This window comes from Lepidochelys kempii, chromosome 21 (assembly GCF_965140285.1).
Source record: "Lepidochelys kempii isolate rLepKem1 chromosome 21, rLepKem1.hap1, whole genome shotgun sequence".
NCBI lineage: Eukaryota > Metazoa > Chordata > Testudines > Cheloniidae > Lepidochelys > Lepidochelys kempii.
The window spans coordinates 15,381,972-15,400,614 of NC_136400.1; the positions used below are offsets into that span (position 1 = coordinate 15,381,972).

Sequence of the window (18,643 nt, forward strand, 5' to 3'; positions counted from 1 at the left end):
GACGGGCAAGAAGCGAAGTGCAGAGAAATCCAGGGAAGCCGCTGCAGGGCGCAGGAGCTGGGGCTAAGCCCGGGGTGGGGAAGATGCTGGCTGAGCCAGGGGAGCAGAGCAGTATAGATGGGGTGTGAGACTGGCCCCAGTGGGGAGGGCTCTTTGCCAACACGTAGATTCTCAGCCTCTCTCTCTGTCTTCCCTCCCTGGGACCCCAGAGCTGCGCATCAAGAGGCAGAACTCCTCTGACAGCATCTCCAGCCTCAACAGCATCACCAGCCACTCCAGCATTGGCAGCAGCAAGGATGCTGATGCCAAGAAGAAGAAGAAGAAGAGCTGGGTAGGTCAGGGGAGCTGGCGGGGAGGAGGCGTGGGGGGGAAATTGTGGAAGGATCTGCCCCAGGAACGGGCTCTCCACGTTGTGTTCTTAGCACACAAGGCATCCCGGTGGCATGGGGCTGGACCCTTGGTGCCCCGGATTAGCATGCTGCTGTCTGCCTTAGGGGGACGCCGCAGGCTGGGACTTCCTCTCGGAAGTGCTTTGCCAACTCTGGGACTGAGGGCTGAGTCGCTGGCTGGGCAGGGTTTTCAGCCCACCCAGGAAAGTTCCCCAGCCCAGTTCCAGTACGTGTGCACCATTCCAGACTGATCTCCCTCCCCCCATATCCCACACTGGAACTGCTGGCTCCCGCAATGCAGCCTGGAGCGGTGCAGTTGGACAGAGCAGGGACCAGCCCAGTCGCCCTCCCATGCCAGGATTCCCCATGGGGGTCAGTCACCCCTTCTTTCCAGGTCCCAGCTCAGGTAGAGGGGACGGGCCGGCTGCAGCAAGCTAGGGGAGGCTGCCCAGGTCTCCAGGGCTCCCTAGCTGTGCACTGACTCCAGCAGCTCGGTACAGGCAGGGCTCTGAGCTGAGTGTGTGATTAAGTCTTGCTTTGTTTTGTTTTCTCTCCCCCAATGCTGACCCCAACCCTTTTTTTCCAGGTGTACGAGGTAAGTCTGACACCTTTTCCCACCCCCCTGGTTCCCCGTGTTTTGCCCCCCGTCCAGGGCGATCGCTCATTTCCAGTGGGACAGCACTCATGAAACTAACCATTCCATCCATTCCACTGGCGCTGACCACCCGTGGAGCATGGTCCATCCACCGGGCTTGCCGAGCGTTGCTGGCTTACGGGCTTGTTTTAGCTTTGAAGCTAGCTCCTCGGCCCCCATCTCCCCATCAAGCTCTGGCCAAGTGAAGTTGGGCTCCTGGGTCTGAATTGTCAGAGGGGGCTCGGGCTGTTGGGTGCCCTTGAGTTTTGGTACCGGAAACGCCTTAGTGGGTCTTTGGAGCAATGCTCTGTCTCAGCCACAAGGCCTGGGGCTCAGGGCAGCAGTGGCTGGGCCAGGATCTCTGGCCTGGGCGGTGCAGGAGGTCAGACTGATTAATCAGAACCTGAAAACCTATGGAGCTGGGTACCACAGCTGGCTAGTCACTGCTGATCAGACAGGCCGTGCTTTGGACCTCCTCCTCCGGGTGAGGAGCGAATCCCTAGAGAGCCCCAGAGCCTGAACTTTCTGAACCTTTTGGGGCTGCGACAGCAGGCTGGGTGGGCGCTCATGGGATCCTTCTGCTGCCGTTGGCCAGACTGGGAACACCCCAGGGCTGTGATGATGCCTCTGCCCTGCCTTCCAGGCCTCTGCGGGCCTCACTCGGTCTGTGCTGGTAGCAATAGGTAGAGGCCAGTCCCGAGCCCTCGGCGCATTCCCTGCGTGTCCAGCCCCGGATGCATTGAGCACTCACCAAATTATCCAGCCCGCTGTTCCTGAAGGAACTGCACATATCAGAGGATCAGCCCTCTGCATAGCACCCCAGCTAAGATATATTTATAGCAAACACGAGAATATGTTTATCGTCAGAGACTAGAGAGTCAAGTCATGAGGAGTGAGGATGCTGGAAAGAAGGTTAAGTTGAAAACAAAATCATCAGACGCTTTCTAGAGGCTAAACTGACCCTCCTGGCTAAAGAAGTTTCTCTCACCCAAAGTTCTCATCAGTGTTTTCAGCCAAGCCGGTTGAGACCCCTTCCTCAGCCTTGCTCCTGGGTCGCCGGCATCCCCACTCCCATCCCGAATCTGCTGAAACCAAATGGGACGAGAGGGCAAAGTTCTCCAAGCTCCTTCGTTTACTCAACTCCAAGGGCCGCATCCTCTGGTGCTAGGAGGGGGAGAATTTGAGAGTCCGGAGATGTGGGTCTAATCTGACTCGGCCACCCACCACGTGGGGCTGTGGGCAGGTCACTGCCCCTCTCTGGTGATGGTGCCCGGCATTGCCACGTGTTTGGAGTAGATGGTGGCCGAATGTCCTTCAGCCCCATAGGCACAGATTTATGGAGGTTGCAGGCTCAGGCCCTAAGGTAAAACAGGGCCCCCCAAGGCACCCCAGTCCCTCTCAATGGGCTGACTGGCTCCAGAGAGGGCGGTGTCCATCCTTGGAGGGAGCTGGGTCGCCCTCCTTCCCCTCTGAAATACACAAGGTGACCAGATATATTTTAATATGAAAATCTGTTTGCAAAGGCCAACCCCCCAATCCTGGGAAGGACCCCACTGTATTTCAGGAACTGAATTTCAGGGACATTGCCCCCCTCCCCCCATCGAACTACATCTCCCATGATGCACTGGGTTGCCATAAGGCACAGCCTGTCCTAGCCAAGCGACGAGACGGTGCATCATGGGAGTTGTAGTCTGACTGGGGATCCTAGCCCATGAAGGAGGACGGGAGCACGAGGCAACTGAACTGCATCTCCCATGTAGCACCCTGGCAGCAGTTCAGAATCAAAATATTTCGGTTCCGGACTTCTGATGGTTTGGGGGTTTTTTGGTTTTTTTCCCCACTGAAAATGCAGCATTTTCAGTAAGGAGCCCTCCCTCCCGACCACATTGTCCAGCCCTCTCTGCCCACCAGGCCTAGTCCACTGGCTGACAGGCTGATGCCCATCCCCAAGACCCAGTCCTGCCCCCTTTGAACCGAGCTGTGCATTGGCTCCATTGGGAGCAGAACAGGGCCTTAACTTCCCAGGAAGGTCTGGTCCGTACGGGTCTGTCAGGCATGCTGCAAGGCCAGGGTAATGAAAGAGCAATGCACTGATTGCCAGCCCTGTGACATGCCATCTGGTGACGCACCCGGCAATCCACAGGGGCTGGTTGGTATCCTGCAGTCGTTGTGAAAGCGCTAAAGGGGAGCAGCCTCCTTGAGAGATCCAGGGTTGGTGTGGGACCGCGAATGAGGCCGGCGACACCCCCATTTCAGAGTCCCCTCCGCCCATCACAGCGTCTGGCCCCCTGAGCCGTCCTTTCAGTCGGTGTCTCTGTTCTGTGCCCCCAGTGTGTGCGTGTATGCATGCTGCATGCTCCATCTGGGATGCGGATTGAGCAGGAGTCTGGGCCGCCGGGCCCGTCATGTGTTAGCAACCCCGTCGTCCTCCTTGCTGGGGAGGCTCAAGCGGGGCTGGGCACGAGCAGCATCCCCTCTCCGAGTCCTCAGAGTCCGGTGAGCCTTTTGGGGCTGGATTCCAAGTCCTTGGGTTGGGTTCCTTGCACTGGCAGGAGCAGCTCCGTTGAGTTCAGTGGGGCGGGCGTGAGCCTTGCAGAATGGCGGCATTGGACACCAGAGCCCAGGGCTGTGTGGGCTTGGCCTTCTCCCTCCTGAGCCAGGCTCCCCCGTGATCAGAGCCACAGAGATGTTCTGTAGCACCACATGGGCCCCCGGCCACCACGCGCTAGCCCCGTGATTTGGCATCTGTGATGCTTTCCCCCATGCTGGAGCTTCCCACCAGCCTTGCCTGGCTTGACAGAACAGACTCAAGCCCCCAGAGACAGGGACTGTGCTCTCCCCGCCTCACGCCCGCTGCCTTTCGTGGCACCGCCAAGCTGGGCTTTAGGGGAATGGGATGTCCCACGTCCACTAGAACGGGGTGTTCCTCTGAAAGGCTGTCCCCTAGCGGCGTGCGGTCGAGTGTTCACCCGATGCCACCCCATTCGAATAGAATCCCTCGCCAGCCAATCCTCTTCTGCGGCCGTAGAATCAGGCATGGTGATTGACTGGGAGCGGCGGTAATGAGTTTCCCAGAGAACACTGGGATTGGGTACCCCGCATCAGAGACCCGAGGCTGATCTCTGCCTTCTGCGCCCCTGGGTGTTGGCAGTTCCCGTCCCAGGAGTCCCGCGCAGGGCAGCCAGTTACAGCTGCTTTGAGCTGAGCCAGTCCAGACCCAGACAGAGCAGCCGGCGTGGTAACAGTCCCGTTGTGCCCTCCGGTAGGGCTGAAGGGTGGAACCAGCCCCCCACAGCTGGAAAGAGAAACCCCGAGTGCTGTCACTCAAGCTGCCGCTCTCCCCACTATCCCATGCTCCCCTGGCAAAGCAGGGAGGGGGCCCCTGAAGTGGTCTTGGATCACACGGCTCCCTCATATTGCAGTCCCCTTTCAGGGTTGTTTCAAGCAAGGGATGGACGGCAGCAGGCCAAGGTCTTCCCTGGTCAGACTCCTCTGAGCCCTGCAGAGTCCTGGCAGGGCTGGATGTGCCCCAGGGTGCCTCCTGCTGGAGTGGAGCTGGCATGGCATGAGTGGCCCTGCCGCTGTCACGCTGGCCTGGGGTGCCAAGGGGTTGTGTGTGGATGCCCGGGAGCCGCCCCACGGGGGACATATTCTGTGTGTGCCGCCAGGGGGCGGTGATGGGACCCGCCCATGGCCCTGTGGGATTTTGTCCCTGGAGCGTAACGCGGACGTGCCTCAGCACTGGGCACGGCCGTGCTGGCTCAGCCAGGCTCGGAGCACGCCCACGCTTGCCTCTGCGGCTGCTTGCTCAGGTGCACCTCTGCATTCCGGAAAGGGGAAGCGTGTCTGATAGCTGCGGGCACGGTGGGACCTGCCCATGGGGGTGGGGGTTCCTGGCTGTCCTCCGTCAGCACTGGAGGGCTCATTCAGGGAGGCCGTTTCTCCTTCCCAGGAGGGCTGGGCTGACCCGGGGCCCAGCGGAATGCCGATAGGCCTGGAACTTACGCAGCTGGGTCCCTCCGACTGTGCTGAAGCCCCCAGGGTTACGGCTTCGTCCCACGCTGCCCTCTGCCAACAGCCCCACGGAGGGGCATGGGGCACCTAGACCCAGATCATCACAGCTGTTCAGGCTGCTAACTCCCACTGATTTTAGTGGGTCTGGGATTTGAGGATCTGGGCCCTAAGCATTGGGCAGCAAGTGGGGGCAGGGGTATGAACAGCAACAGGGATGGAGGTCGGAGGGTAGGGGCACTCAGGCATGCAGGGACCCCATGGCATCCCCACTTCGGTCTGGAGGGACACCGATGTTCACAATTGGCCCCTTTTTTTTGGTAGTATCCCTCTCCCCTGTGGATGGCTGAGTAGCCACAGGCAGGATGTAAGAGGCTCTGACCCCTGGCTGGGGCTGGGTGATGTGCAAGGTCGACCAGCTCTTTCCTTCTACCCAGGCAAGGGGATGCACCAAACATCCCGGTCGGTCTCCCCCAGGGCCGGCTCCTCTGACAGGATGCTGCTCTCGCAAGCAGGGAGGGGGGGACACACAGGGCGCGTGCATTCGTGATCATGGAAGATCCGCCCACCCTCCTGTGGGGTGCCCCTGCGGGGCCAGTGCAGCAGCGGAAGGGCTGGGGGAGATGGAATCTCCCGGGAGGAACCCAAGATAAAGCTCTCCCTGCCGAGCGACCCTGGAGTTTGTCGCCTGCTGGCCAGAGCCAGGGTCAGGATGGGAGATGGCTGGAGCCAGCGGGGGAAGTGTCTGGTGTCACGGCTGGGGTGATCTGTGGTTTAACCCTTTCTGGACATCCTCCTTGTCTTCTGCAGCTCCGGAGCTCGTTCAACAAGGCCTTCAGCATCAAGAAGGGCCCCAAGTCGGCCTCCTCCTACTCGGACATCGAGGAAATCGCCACCCCCGACTCCTCAGCCCCGTCCTCTCCCAAGCTGCAGCACGGCTCCACTGAGACTGCCTCGCCTTCCATCAAGTCCTCCAACTCCTCCTCCGTGGGCATCGACGCCACTGAGTAAGGGCAGCCCTTGCCCTGCAGCTGGCCCGGGGCTATGCACGGGGCCAGATCCCCCGCTGGTGTGACCCAGTGACACTGCATGGATTCCAGCTGGGAGCCTGGCCCATAGACTTGGATTCCCGTGCCAGCTGCTCAGGCCCCAGGCCACGGTGTGGGGCACCCAGCCCCTTCTCCCTTCCTGGGTGCAGCATGTCTCGCACCCAGCACGGACCCCTGGCCTGGTGCATTCATTGTCCACAGCACGGCTGCTCTGGCGAGATCGCTGTGGATGGGGGTGGACGAGGCAGCTTGGCTGGCATGTTTGCGTCCCTAGCCCTCGCTGGTCCTGCCGCCGCGTGGGCACAGGAAGGCACTGGGGCATCGGCTGGGCCCTGTGACCCCCCCCCCCACCTCCCATCTGGCTGCTCAGCCTCCTCTGAAAGCATTGCTCAGACCCGACGGTGGCCTCTGGGTGGAACTCGGGGTCACACCTCGCTTCAGCACCCCCTAGCAGAGCACGTTGTGACCGGCCACCCTATGGGTGTCTTTTTCCCGGCGCAGGCTCTTCCAGGCCAACGAGGAGGAGGAAGAGCCGGAGAAGAAGGAGGTGTCGGAACTGCGCTCCGAGCTGTGGGAGAAGGAGATGAAACTGACCGACATCCGGCTGGAGGCTCTGAACTCAGCCCACCAGCTGGACCAGCTCCGTGAGACCATGCACAACATGCAGGTGAGGGCCCCGTCCTTGCGTGGGGAGCCACGGACCCACCGCAGAGTGGGCCTGGCTCACCGACCCTGGGCCACTCCCCTGGCCTGCCTCTCCCAGCCATTTCCAGCCCTCTCCCTGGTGGGGCCAAACACCACCCCTGCTCTCCTCTGGGGGCGTGCGCTTTGAGCACATGGTCCAGCCCGTAGCCTTTGATGATGGTGGGGCTGCACTCTGTCCAGTAGCACCCCAGGTCTCGTGGCATTGGGGGTCAGTGGCTCCACGGCACGGGAGAGGGGGTGGGCTGAGAGCTCTGCCGGACCAGAGGGTCTGTTTTCCTTGTGCTGGGAGTGCTCAGGGAGCTGGAGGGTTCCTGATCTGGGTCCGTGGCCATGGGCTCTGCTCTGTAACCCCTGCCTTCTCCACAGCTGGAGGTGGATCTCTTGAAGGCCGAGAACGATCGGCTCAAGGTGGTCCCAGGGCCTTCGTCAGTGCCGGGCTCCATCCCCGGGCACATCAGGAGCACGTCTGCCTCCTCGTCCCCACGGCGCTCACTGGGCCTTGCCCTCGCTCAGTCCTTCAGCCCCGGCTTGGCAGATACAGGTACCAGGGAGAGCGGGATGCATCAGGGATGGGACCTCTGTGCAGCGAGTGTGCACCGCTGACCACAGGACAGAGCAGCAACCCGCTCCTGGGCAGGGGTCTGGCTGCCTCTCTACCACGGGCTCTGCTGCAGGCTGGGGTCAGCCTGGGCCCCACAGAGCCTGGAGGAGCCACACAGTGGATGCAGGGGCAGGTGCAGGCCAGATATGCAGGGAAATCCTGACCCCTGGCAGCTCCAAAGGAGCTGGGAACCTCCTGCCCTTGGTGCCAGATCCAAGGGTCCACCCCAGCCTGCTGCTGGGCGCCAGGGAGCTGGGGCAAGGGGCCTGAGCCCTCCTCGTTGCAGACACTGGGAGCCGTAGCAGGCTATGGGTCAGGCCCTGGCTTGCAGGAGCTGCGTCAGTCACGAGGGCTGTCAGGGGATGACTGTCGCCTGCTGGGGAGTGTGGCTTCCAGCAGCGAGCGGGGCTGACTCTGCTGCTCCCTCCCCAGACCTGTCACCGATGGACGCCGTGGGGGCCCAGAAGGACGAGGTGACGCTGCGGATAGTAGTGCGCATGCCGCCCCAGCACATCATCAAAGGGGTAAGGACCCTGGGGGCGCAGCCGGGCCAGGGCGAGCACACAACCCAGTTGGGGCACGTGGACGGCTCGCAGCAGGGCGTGCCAGGTGGGACGTTCCAGCCATGCTCATGCCTTTGCCTTCGGCTTTCAGGATTTAAAGCAGCAGGAATTCTTCCTGGGCTGCAGCAAGGTGAGCGGGAAGGTGGATTGGAAGACGCTGGATGAAGCCGTCTGCCAGGTGTTCAAGGTACAGATGCTAACAAACTCCCAGGGATCTGGGGTGCTAGGGAACTGGGCTTTGAGCCCTGCCCTGCTTCGGAGCGGGGCACGGCTCTGCTCTCGCTGCTCTTAGCCAGAAAAGAGGGGAGACACTTGGCTAAGGGGCCTTTAAATGCCCACGCTGGATGGGTGGAAGCAGGGAGAAGGGGAGCCAATCTCGGCAGGTGTTGGCCCTTTGCATGCATCACCTCCCGTGGGGATTCCGAGATGTCCGGCCCAGAAGGGACGGTTCTGCCCGTCCAGTCAGCATGGACCTCGCTCTCGAGTGGCATTCTCAGCCGATGTTGCAAGGCGCCCTCCCTGGCCCTGCTGGTGCCCCGGCTCCTCCGTGTCTCCTAGCTAAGCCCTGGCCAGTGGCACCCAGCTTATTGCGAGAGCTGCATGAGGCCAGCACAGGCCCACCAGCAGCCCTGCGCCTCATTCCCCTTGGTGGGACCTGTCCAGGGCCCGACGGGGAGTCTCCCGCTGGTCTGGTGCGGTCTCCTAGTGCTGCGGGGGGGCACCAGCGGGAGGAAGCATGTCTGGCTGGGCTGGGGAGGAGCGCAGGGCTGGGATGGCGGGGGGCAGCGGGTCAGGATTGACGGGCACCAGCCAGGAACCAGGGAAGCTAAGCACCAGCACTTCCCCTCTCTGCCCAGGACTACGTCGCCAAGATGGACCCCGCCTCCACGCTGGGGCTGAGCACCGAGTCTGTCCACGGCTACAGCATCAGCCACGTGAAGAGGGTCCTGGACACGGAACCCCCGGAGCTGCCCCCCTGCCGGAGGGGCGTGACCAGCATCGCCGTGGTGCTCAAAGGCCAGTACTGGGCCGGGAGAGCCGGCACCCCCTGGAGACAGGGTCTGGCGTTAGCCCTGTGGGGCACAGTTTCTCCAGTGCTTCCCACCCCCTCAGCTTCAGGGGCCACGGCTAAGGATCTGGGGAAGGGAGGAGGGCACTGGGCTGGGGCACTGGGCCCCATCTCCTCCCCCACCGCCTTCCCCCAGTAGCAGGCCCTGCCACTACCGTGGGTCGGGCACAAGAAGCCGGGTGGAGGAGGGCTGGCCTGGCCCACATCAGGGCTGCTTCCAGCGTGGACGGGAGGCAGCTAGGGGATCTGCCAGGGGAAGGGGGCCCTGCAGGCTGTGCCCTGAAGGGGAGGGGGCCCTGGAGTCTCACTCAGGCAGCCCCCTCCCCCCCATTTCTTGGGGGGCAGAGTCCAGCTCAGGTGGAGCTGGGGGTGGGCCCCAGCGCGAGGGGTCGCTCTAACGCCCCCTGCCCCCCGACAGGCCTGAAGGAGAAGTGTGTGGACAGCCTGGTGTTCGAGACCCTCATCCCCAAGCCCATGATGCAGCACTACATCGGCCTCCTGCTCAAACACCGCCGCCTCATCCTCTCGGGGCCCAGCGGCACGGGCAAGACCTACCTGACCAACCGGCTGGCCGAGTACCTGGTGGAGCGCTCGGGCCGGGAGGCCACCGAGGGCATCGTGAACACCTTCAACATGCACCAGCAGTCGTGCAAGGTGAAGGGCTCCGTGAGGGCTGGCTGGGACCCGGATCCCCCTCCTCACTAACCCCAGGAGAGCCTGGGAGCTCCAGACACTGCCGTCCCCGCCCCGGGATCCCATCCCCCCCCCAGCTCGGCCGGTGCCCCCCAGTCCCGACACGCAGCCCCCTGCCGTCCCAGCCATGGGATCCGCCCCCCAGCTCGGCCGGTGCCCCCCAGTCCCGATCCACAGCCCTTTGCTGTCCCAGCCCTGGGCTGCCCCCCAGTCCCAACCCACAGTCCCCTGCCGTCCCAGCCCCGGGATCCCCCCCAGCTCGGCCGGTGCCCCCCAGTCCCGACCCGCAGCCCCCTGCCGTCCCAGCCCCGGGATCCCCCCCCCAGCTCGGCCGGTGCCCCCCAGTCCCGACCCGCAGCCCCCTGCCGTCCCAGCCCCGGGATCCCCCCCCCAGCTCGGCCGGTGCCCCCCAGTCCCGACCCGCAGCCCCCTGCCGTCCCCGCCCCGGGATCCCCCCCAGCTCGGCCAGTGCCCCCCAGTCCCGACCCGCAGCCCCCTGCCGTTCCTGCTCCGGGATCCCCCCCAGCTCGGCCGGTGCCCCCCAGTCCCGACCCGCAGCCCCCTGCCGTTCCTGCTCCGGGATCCCCCCCAGCTCGACCAGTGCCCCCCAGTCCCGACCCGCAGCCCCCTGCCGTCCCAGCCCCGGGATCCCCCCCCCCAGCTCGGCCGGTGCCCCCCAGTCCCGACCCGCAGCCCCCTGCCGTCCCCGCCCCGGGATCCCCCCCAGCTCGGCCAGTGCCCCCCAGTCCCGACCCGCAGCCCCCTGCCGTTCCTGCTCCGGGATCCCCCCCAGCTCGGCCGGTGCCCCCCAGTCCCGACCCGCAGCCCCCTGCCGTTCCTGCTCCGGGATCCCCCCCAGCTCGGCCGGTGCCCCCCAGTCCCGACCCGCAGCCCCCTGCCGTCCCAGCCCCGGGATCCCCCCCCCCCAGCTCGGCCGGTGCCCCCCAGTCCCGACCCGCAGCCCCCTGCCGTCCCCGCCCCGGGATCCCCCCCAGCTCGGCCGGTGCCCCCCAGTCCCGACCCACAGCCCTTTGCTGTCCCAGCCCTGGGCTCCCCCCCAGCTCTGCCATTGCCCCTCAGTCCTGACCCACAGCCCTTTGCCGTCCCAGCCCCGGGATCCCCCCAAGTTCTTCCGGTGCCCCACAGTCCCAACCCACAGCCCTTTGCCGTCCCAGCGCCGGGATCCCCCGCAGCCCTGCCGGTGCCCCTCAATCCCAACCCACAGCCCCCCACTGTCCCCGCCCTGGGCTCCCCGCACACTGCTCTGTTGACACCTCGTGCTGCTGAAACCCCTCGCTCCCTGCTGTGGGGGGTGGTTCAGTGCCGCCGTTCCATTCCAGGACCTACAGCTGTACCTCTCCAACCTGGCCAATCAGATCGACCGGGAGACCGGCATCGGGGACGTGCCATTGGTCATCCTCCTCGATGACCTCAGCGAGGCCTGCTCCATCAGCGAGCTTGTCAATGGCGCGCTCACCTGCAAATACCACAAATGGTAAGGCAGCCCCGCCCCCTGCATGCAGGCCCCGCCCCCTGCTTGGTGCCCACCAATGGCATCCAAGCCTCGGACCCTGCTGCGCCCCCGGGTAGCGCCCTGTGCCCAGCACCTGGCACTGCTCCGGCAGGGATGGGGCTGTTCGACTCCAGCTCCCTGGGGATCGACAGCCCCTGGGCCCCCCAGCCCCACTCCCTAACCCCCACACCCCTCGCTCTGTGGTGAGAGCCCAGCCCTGCTCTCACTGGGGACATCGGGGGGGAATGGAGCATCGGGATCCCAGCCTGCCCATCGTTGGGGGACGACACTTATGCTCCATGGTTGCAGACCCCCCTTGGCGCTTCCCTTGGTCTCTGGCCAGCCCCACCCCCTTGGACTCCACCCCGTACATTAGGCCGGCTGCCCCATGACATGGGCTGGGCCGGGGGGGGGGCTCCCTGCGCCCTCCCAGGTGCACCAGCTGTGGGTCCCCTTGGCCTGGCCCCTCTCCCTCTCTCCGCAGAAGCCTGGGGGACAGCAGTGAGGCCCAAGTAGCTCCCCTAGCAAAGGGCATGGCACTCCCAGAGCCCCCAGCTATAATCCTGAGAGCGCAGCCCAGAAGGATCTGAGCTGGGGAGCCTCCTGCCCTGGCCAGAGGACGAGCCCAGGGCCAGCATCCCACCAGAGTCCCCTGGGGGGTCTCCTGGGTGGTAGGGAGGAGGCTGGGAACTGTTTTCTGGGCCTCTCTCCCACAAGATGGGGGGCAGCAGGCCAATCTCTCCTCCTGCCTGAAGGGGGAGACAGTGGGATTGCTGCCCCTTCCTCTCCCCCATGCCAGCCCCAGTGGATGGTGACATTAACCCCAAAGCAGGGGGCAGCTGTGCAGAGTTTCATGGGGCCCTGTCTGTCTGTCTCTCCCCAGCCCCTACATCATCGGGACGACTAACCAGCCCGTGAAGATGAGCCCGAACCATGGCCTGCACCTCAGCTTCAGGTACCGGGGACCTCAGGGCCTGTGGGGGGCAGAGCCACCCTGTGGGTGCCTGCATGGCAGCTGGTCCCTCCTCCGCTGTCCGTCCTGGAGGCCCAGGCTGAGTAGGGCCCTGGGCCTGACCCCTCCATCACCTGAGGATGCTGCTTCTGTGCCTGCCCAGCCTGGGATCAAGGGGCTCCCACCCTGGGGGGGGAGCCATGACCTGTTGGGGATGTGGCCCAGGCCTGGTCCTGCTCCTGCTGGCCAGGGAAACCGATCTCCCCAGCAACCCCAGTGGGAGGCTCTGGAGAGCCTGCGAGGCGTGCGTTGGGAGGCAGCCTTTCCGGAGCCTTTCGGGTGGGCACTGCTGGGGTTGTAGCACATGACAGGGCTCCAGGGGGTACAGCGCCCTGAGGGGTGCAGGGGGCCCTGGGGCTGCTGCTTGGGGGTACAGTGCACTGGGGACGCTGGAGCTGATACCAGGGGTATGGTGGCCGGGGCCCCGGGGAGCGTGGGGGGCAAGGTGGCAGTGGGGGTGATGGTTCTGTCCAGACGTGCAGCGCCGAGCCCTCCCTGTCCCCCAGGCTGCTGACTTTCTCGAACAACGTGGAGCCGGCCAACGGCTTCTTGGTCCGCTACCTGCGCCGAAAGCTGCTCGAGTCGGACAGCGACATCAACGCCAACAGGGTGGAGCTGCTGCGGGTCCTGGACTGGGTGCCCAAGCTCTGGTACCACCTCCACACCTTCCTGGAGAAGCACAGCACCTCGGACTTCCTCATCGGTGAGTGGGGTGGGAGCCAGCAGGGCCGGGGCGGAGACAGGCCGTGGAGCAGCCCAGGGACTGGCTCTGCAGCTCCCCCAGCTGGCAGTTTCTCTGCCACTGGCCTTCCCGCGGGGGGGGGAGCCTGCAGGAGCGGGCAGAGCTAAACGCTTTGCCCCTTCTAGGCAACGATCAGCTTCCATTGGCTGCCTACTGAGTCTTTGGCAAACCCACCACTGACCCGAAAACGAGCCAAAGCCAGCCCCCTGCACTCGCCCGAGTCGTTGGCCAGGGTCCCGCAGCACAGCAGGAAGTCCCGCCTTCAGAAGGCAGGACTTCTGAGAGTCACACGGCGGAGTCAGAAGGCAGGAGGTCCGTCCGTCCATCCCCCTCCCCCCCCCCAGTGAGGTGGGTAGGGCTTTGGAGTCCAGCTAGTCTGAGTGCTAAGGTAGTGGAGACACCTGTTTTTTTTGAACTTCCAGGCTGGTTTTCCCTTGGAAGTTGCCTTTTCCTCCCCAAAACAAACATTTTTGGCAAAAGTGTTTAATTTTTGACCTTTTCTTGGCCGGTGACGTTTCGTATGGAATTTTCCATCGAGATTGTCACCAAAACCCAGTATTAAAATTACCATCAACTGAAACCAAGTGTCTGGGGTGACCGAAGGTCCCAAGGGCCATTTTTCAATCAGGATTTTGATAAACATCTGGATTAAAAAAAACTCCACAAGCTCTGGGAAAGCAGCTCCCTTTCGATCCCGGTACAATCCAGCCACTCTTGGCGGGCGGGGGTGGGGGGGGGGTATTTTTGCCCTGTTTCCCCCAGCTCCACTCAGGAGCTTTCACTCTGTTATACAGCCAACCTGCCAGGGTGCTTCCTGCAGAGGGGGGTCTGGTCCCCGGCCCCGCGTCCCTAATAGCCTCTCCTCCACCAGTGTGCCATCCCAGAGGTGGCTGCATTTCAGTGCACGTCTGTCTGGTTTGTAAAGCCCTTAGGGTGTAAGATCCAGATTCCGGGGGGATGTTTTGAGGGAGCCGCTGCCCAGCAGTACCAGAGAGCATTCCCAGTGCCGCCGTCCTGCTCCGTCCCCCATGGCTCCCGCCCCAGAGATAGCTGTGGCAAACAGCTTGGGGTGGTTACATCCACTGCAGCCTTTGCAGGGGACAAATTGGCCACTTGGCCGGGGCGCTCAGCTCCAGGCGAGGGTCAGAAGCAACCTCTGCCCAGGTGCCAACATTGTGTTTTCCATCACAGCTGGGCTGGGATCACGGTCCAAGTCCTTGTTGGGAGCGCGGCCTCCTCTGGGGAGGGGACAGGTGTTCCGGGTTGAGAACCGACTAGGGGGCAGGGTTGAGGCACCTTTTGGGATCATGGTTCCCTTGTGCTTGTGCAGGCTGGGAGGAGCCGTGACCTGGTAGCCAAGGCTGGGGAGGTGCACGGCAGGTCCTAGAGGCCAAGGCGGATGCGGGGGCTTGTGTCTGCTCGGCTCACTGGCCTCTCCTTGTCCCCTCCCCTCCTGCAGGCCCCTGCTTCTTCCTGTCCTGTCCCATCGGGATTGAGGATTTCCGGACCTGGTTCATCGACCTGTGGAATAACTCCATCATCCCCTACCTGCAGGAGGGGGCGAAGGACGGGATCAAGGTACCCCGCCGAAATCTCTGAACTGACCCAGGGCTCTAACACCCCCACCCTCATGCGGGGCATCCAATCAGAGGAATGGCCCTGAGCTGCCCTGCCCCACAGCCAGGAGAATGACCCACAACAGAGCTGGCAGGAGATGAGGAGGACTGGGCAGCTGCGGGGCGGGATTGAGGGTCACCAGCGGAGCTGGGTGTTAGAAGGTTGCCCAGTCTCTGCCTGCGCTAACCCTGACCTTCCAGGCCTTCCCTGTCCTGAGCCCCACTCTCTGTCAGTGGGACTGAGCCGCAACGGCCTCCGTGCGGGAGTAGGGCCCACGTTGCAGTGAGCATTGAGTCTTGCACCCCTTCCCCACTGTTCCTTCACCCAGTCTCTGTCCCCCCTTTCAGGTCCATGGCCAGAAGGCAGCCTGGGAAGACCCCGTGGAGTGGGTCCGGGACACCCTGCCCTGGCCGTCAGCACAGCAGGACCAATCGAAGCTGTACCACCTGCCCCCACCCAGCGTGGGGCCCCACACCACAGCCTCCCCCCCAGAGGAGCGGACTGTCAAAGACACCACGCCCAGCTCCATGGACTCCGACCCCCTGGTATGGGCCGCTTCCAGTAGGGGGTGCAAGCAGGCATGTGGGGGATCAGAGCCCACAAGATACGGGGGGGGGTCACAGAGGCAGCGGGGGCAGGGCAGTGTGTGTTGGGGTGGGGGGTCACGGGGGCAGGGCAGTGTGTGTCTGGGTGGGGAGGTCACAGAGGCAGCGGGGGCAGGGCAGTGTGTAGTAATGGCTGGGTAGAGGGTCCTGGAGGGGAAGCGGGTTACAATGGGGAGGGTTGGTGGGGGAGGATGGGCATCCTCCCCAGGTGACTGTCTGTATACTGTCACAGAGGGCCACCACCCCCACCCCAAGGGATGTCTCAGTCCCAGAGACAGATTCCATTGAGCACGCTATTGATAGCAGGGCCGCTCCGTAAAACGGGTGCTGCGGGGAACAAGCCGAAACGCATGGCAGATGGGGGGGCCCAGTAGAAGCAGGCTGGTATCTGGCGTGGTCTGCAAACAGGCATCCCTCGTAAGCCCTGCAATGCACAATACACACACCATCAGACCAAGAGAGAAGCGTCTGTTACCCCCTGCCAGGAAAGAACCCACCCGCCTAGCACCACTCCTGGGCTGACCGGCCTTACCTTCCGACCGTAATTTTCAGTGTAGACACGTAACTTCTTCGGTCTTCGCCTTACTCATATTTTGCAACGCTTACGAGGAGCAGCAGACTACTGGCTCTCAGTAGTGATTTCACGTTGCCACCCTTTGGTGAACTAATATGTGTCAACTTGACCCAGGGGATCCCTATGAACATCTGTGTACCCCTGTGCCGGTTGGCACCGAGAGGTCCCTGGGTCACACAGAGCTCCAGCTGAAGGATGGGAACGTGGAGTGGGGACTCTGCAGGTCAGGAATGGGGGGCCTCTGGGAGAGCTGGGGCAGAAGTGGAGTAGCATTGGGGCAGGATTGGCGGGCCATCCGCAGAGCTGGACTGGACTGGCTGACAGTCAAGGGCGAGGGGAACTGTGGGTCAGGTGTGGGGGGCTCTGGCTGTGCCCCGCTGCGGACGCGCCTGGCTGAGCTGCTCTCAGTGCCCTTGCTTCCTGCGCAGATGGCCATGTTGCTGAAGCTCCAGGAAGCAGCCAACTACATAGAGTCTCCAGACCGAGAGACCCTGGTGGATCCCAACCTGCAGCCGACGCCGTGAGGCCGCACCGCACCGGAGAGGGGAGCTCGCCGCCCTCGGCTGCCAGCATCCCCGCCAACTGGTTTTGCTTTTTGTTTGGTCTCCTGGGAGTGCGCGGCCAGGGCTGGAAAGCGGCGGGGACGCGGGGCTCTGGCACGTCCCCTTGGGGCATGGGGGCAGCGGGGCTCGGCCCACGAGAGAGCGCAAGGCACCCGCCTCCCAGCCTGACTGGCGGTAGGAGAATCCTGGTTTCTCTTCTTGGTTTTTCTGTCTCTGTCGCAAACTCCTGGGGGCTGGGGGCCAAATGCAGCCAACGCAGAGTCCCCGGCACCCACGGGCAGGCCCCTGCGTGGGGCGGGGACCCCGCGGAACCCCTCCCAGGGTGCAGCTCGGGGGCAGGGAGGAGCATGCAGCCCCAGAACAAGAGGATTTTTTTTTTTTAACGAAACAATCTGTGGGGCAAAGAGAAGAACAAATCCCTGATGGAAGTGTCTGAGTCGTGCTGCCAGGGACTTGCCGGGCACTGGGTTTCGCTGTCTCCCGCGCCAGCCACCCCACAAACTCCAGTGCAAGCGAAGGCCTGGGAGAAGGAGGTGGACTCTCAGCTCTGTCTTTGTACATCCCTTATTTAATCTGCATGACCGTCATTTAAACCAGGACTTCCCAATAAACCCTGCTTTGGTTATATTCTTTCCCCCTGCCCCCCCCCCCCACCCTCCTATTTGATTTGGACAGAGTTCAGCTCTTCCTTTGTTCCTCTTTGGGTCTGGTTCTTTTCTCCCCATTGCTGCGGCCCGAGGAGGAGCGGGCAGCCTTGCGTTGAGTCGATTCCTTGTTTTCATTTCCGTTTGACTCATTTATTTTTGTAGCTGTCGGTTTCTTCTCGGTGATGAACCTGGTGCTGACTGGATGCTCTCCAGTAACTGATTCCCCCCTCGCAGCTCCTGGCAGGCTCAGCGTGGCTTCAGTCGGCAGCACGATGCTCACAAAGAAGCACAACTGGCTGGGGGGGTTCCTCTCCTCACCCCCCACTTTGTGACACCCATCTTCTATAAGCACAAGATGCCCGTAGCTGGGAGCCAGACCCTGGCAGGGGGAGCTGAGGGACAGGGTTGCTGCAGCCCCTGGCGACTCAAGTGCGAGGCAGTAGCCAGAGATGGTGACAATCTCCCACCAAGCCAGCAGAGCTGGTAGCGTCAGTCCCCCATGACCGTTCTCGCCTGGCTAGGGTAGAGGGTGACGGGATACTGAGGCGAGGGGGCTGGCAGAGGAGGCCCTGCCTGTGCCATGTCTCCATGTGTGGTTCGCGCAGGCAGAGATCTCACTTCACGTCTCCATGTCCAGCACAGAGATCTCAGTAGCCCTTAGGAGACATCTAGACAAGGGGCAGGCAGCAGATGGGCCTCCCTCCTCCATGCAGGGCAGTGGAGGAACGAGTGAAAGAGCCCCCTTCGACTCCCCCAGCCAACACCCTTGGAAAGCCCTTCCTTGTTTCCCTCAGGCTCCAGGACAGGCTGGGAGCGTTGGCTTAGGCTCATCCATGGGGTGGGTTCAGTACCGCTGGTGGTGCAGTGCATTGCAGGGGTCTCTCGTCTCGGCATCATCCCGCATCTGTCATCAATAGCTTTCTGGACATCAGAAGGCCATGAAATAGCCCGAGATAGCATCTCTAGCCATTCAGGCCAGAGGGAACCGTTCTCATCTCTGCTCAGCACTTACCTAGCACAGGCTAGAGGACTCCCTCTTCCCCCCCCCACCCCCCCACTTGTTGCATCCAGCTCTCAGCTTGTGTGTGATGGCTTAGAAGGAGACACCCAGTCTTGATTTAAAGGCTCCAAGGTCTGGAGAACGTACCCTGGCCCTAGGTGACCCTGGGACTTGCTGATGTGCAGACACATCCTCTATGTAACTACGCCCCCAGGGCCATTCATATACTCAGCCCAGGAGCCCAGTAACTCCTGGCCCGAGGGATAACCTTAGCCCAGCGGGTGCTGTTTCCTAGCAATCGAGACAGACTAGCACCTCGGGTTGAGTCTCCGGCAAGCGGCCTGTGGGCTTGCTTGGAATTCAGCCTGAGCCACTCAAGCTGAGCCGCAGGCGAAGGCATGTCCCTTCCCTCGCCCAGAACCACACAGGGAGCAGAAGCCCCCATCTGGGAAGCTGCCCCGCCTCGTGCTGCGGACTGAATCTGCGCTGCTGTCCCTGCAAGCTGTGAAGATCTGAGCCAAGACCTGCAAAAGAAATATGCAACTGCACAGCCAGAAGAGGTGGCTGTGGAAGGGGGGCAACCATGGTGCTGCAATGCTGCCTTATTATCTCTGGTGCGGGGGCGGACAGAGCAGCCTGGAGTGTATGAGGCAAGG

The 18,643-nt window shown here is 62.9% G+C and overlaps 1 protein-coding gene across 7 annotated transcripts in view; it reads left to right on the forward strand.

The window, feature by feature from the left end:
• The window catches only part of NAV1 (neuron navigator 1), a 294,663-nt gene extending 277,712 nt beyond the window's left edge, over window positions 1–16,951 (forward strand). For all 7 annotated transcript variants that reach the window (XM_073319526.2, XM_073319524.2, XM_073319528.2 and 4 more), the window contains 14 exons: window positions 210–331; window positions 5,845–6,041; window positions 6,585–6,750; window positions 7,155–7,329; window positions 7,822–7,913; window positions 8,044–8,139; window positions 8,810–8,969; window positions 9,440–9,675; window positions 11,055–11,209; window positions 12,111–12,182; window positions 12,746–12,942; window positions 14,441–14,559; window positions 14,946–15,143; window positions 16,206–16,951. In XM_073319526.2, coding sequence (XP_073175627.1) covers window positions 210–331; window positions 5,845–6,041; window positions 6,585–6,750; window positions 7,155–7,329; window positions 7,822–7,913; window positions 8,044–8,139; window positions 8,810–8,969; window positions 9,440–9,675; window positions 11,055–11,209; window positions 12,111–12,182; window positions 12,746–12,942; window positions 14,441–14,559; window positions 14,946–15,143; window positions 16,206–16,301 — 2,081 coding nt within the window. In that variant the 3' untranslated portion in view covers window positions 16,302–16,951. The remainder of the gene's footprint in view (window positions 1–209; window positions 332–5,844; window positions 6,042–6,584; window positions 6,751–7,154; window positions 7,330–7,821; window positions 7,914–8,043; window positions 8,140–8,809; window positions 8,970–9,439; window positions 9,676–11,054; window positions 11,210–12,110; window positions 12,183–12,745; window positions 12,943–14,440; window positions 14,560–14,945; window positions 15,144–16,205) is intronic.
• Window positions 16,952–18,643: the final 1,692 nt, after the last annotated feature.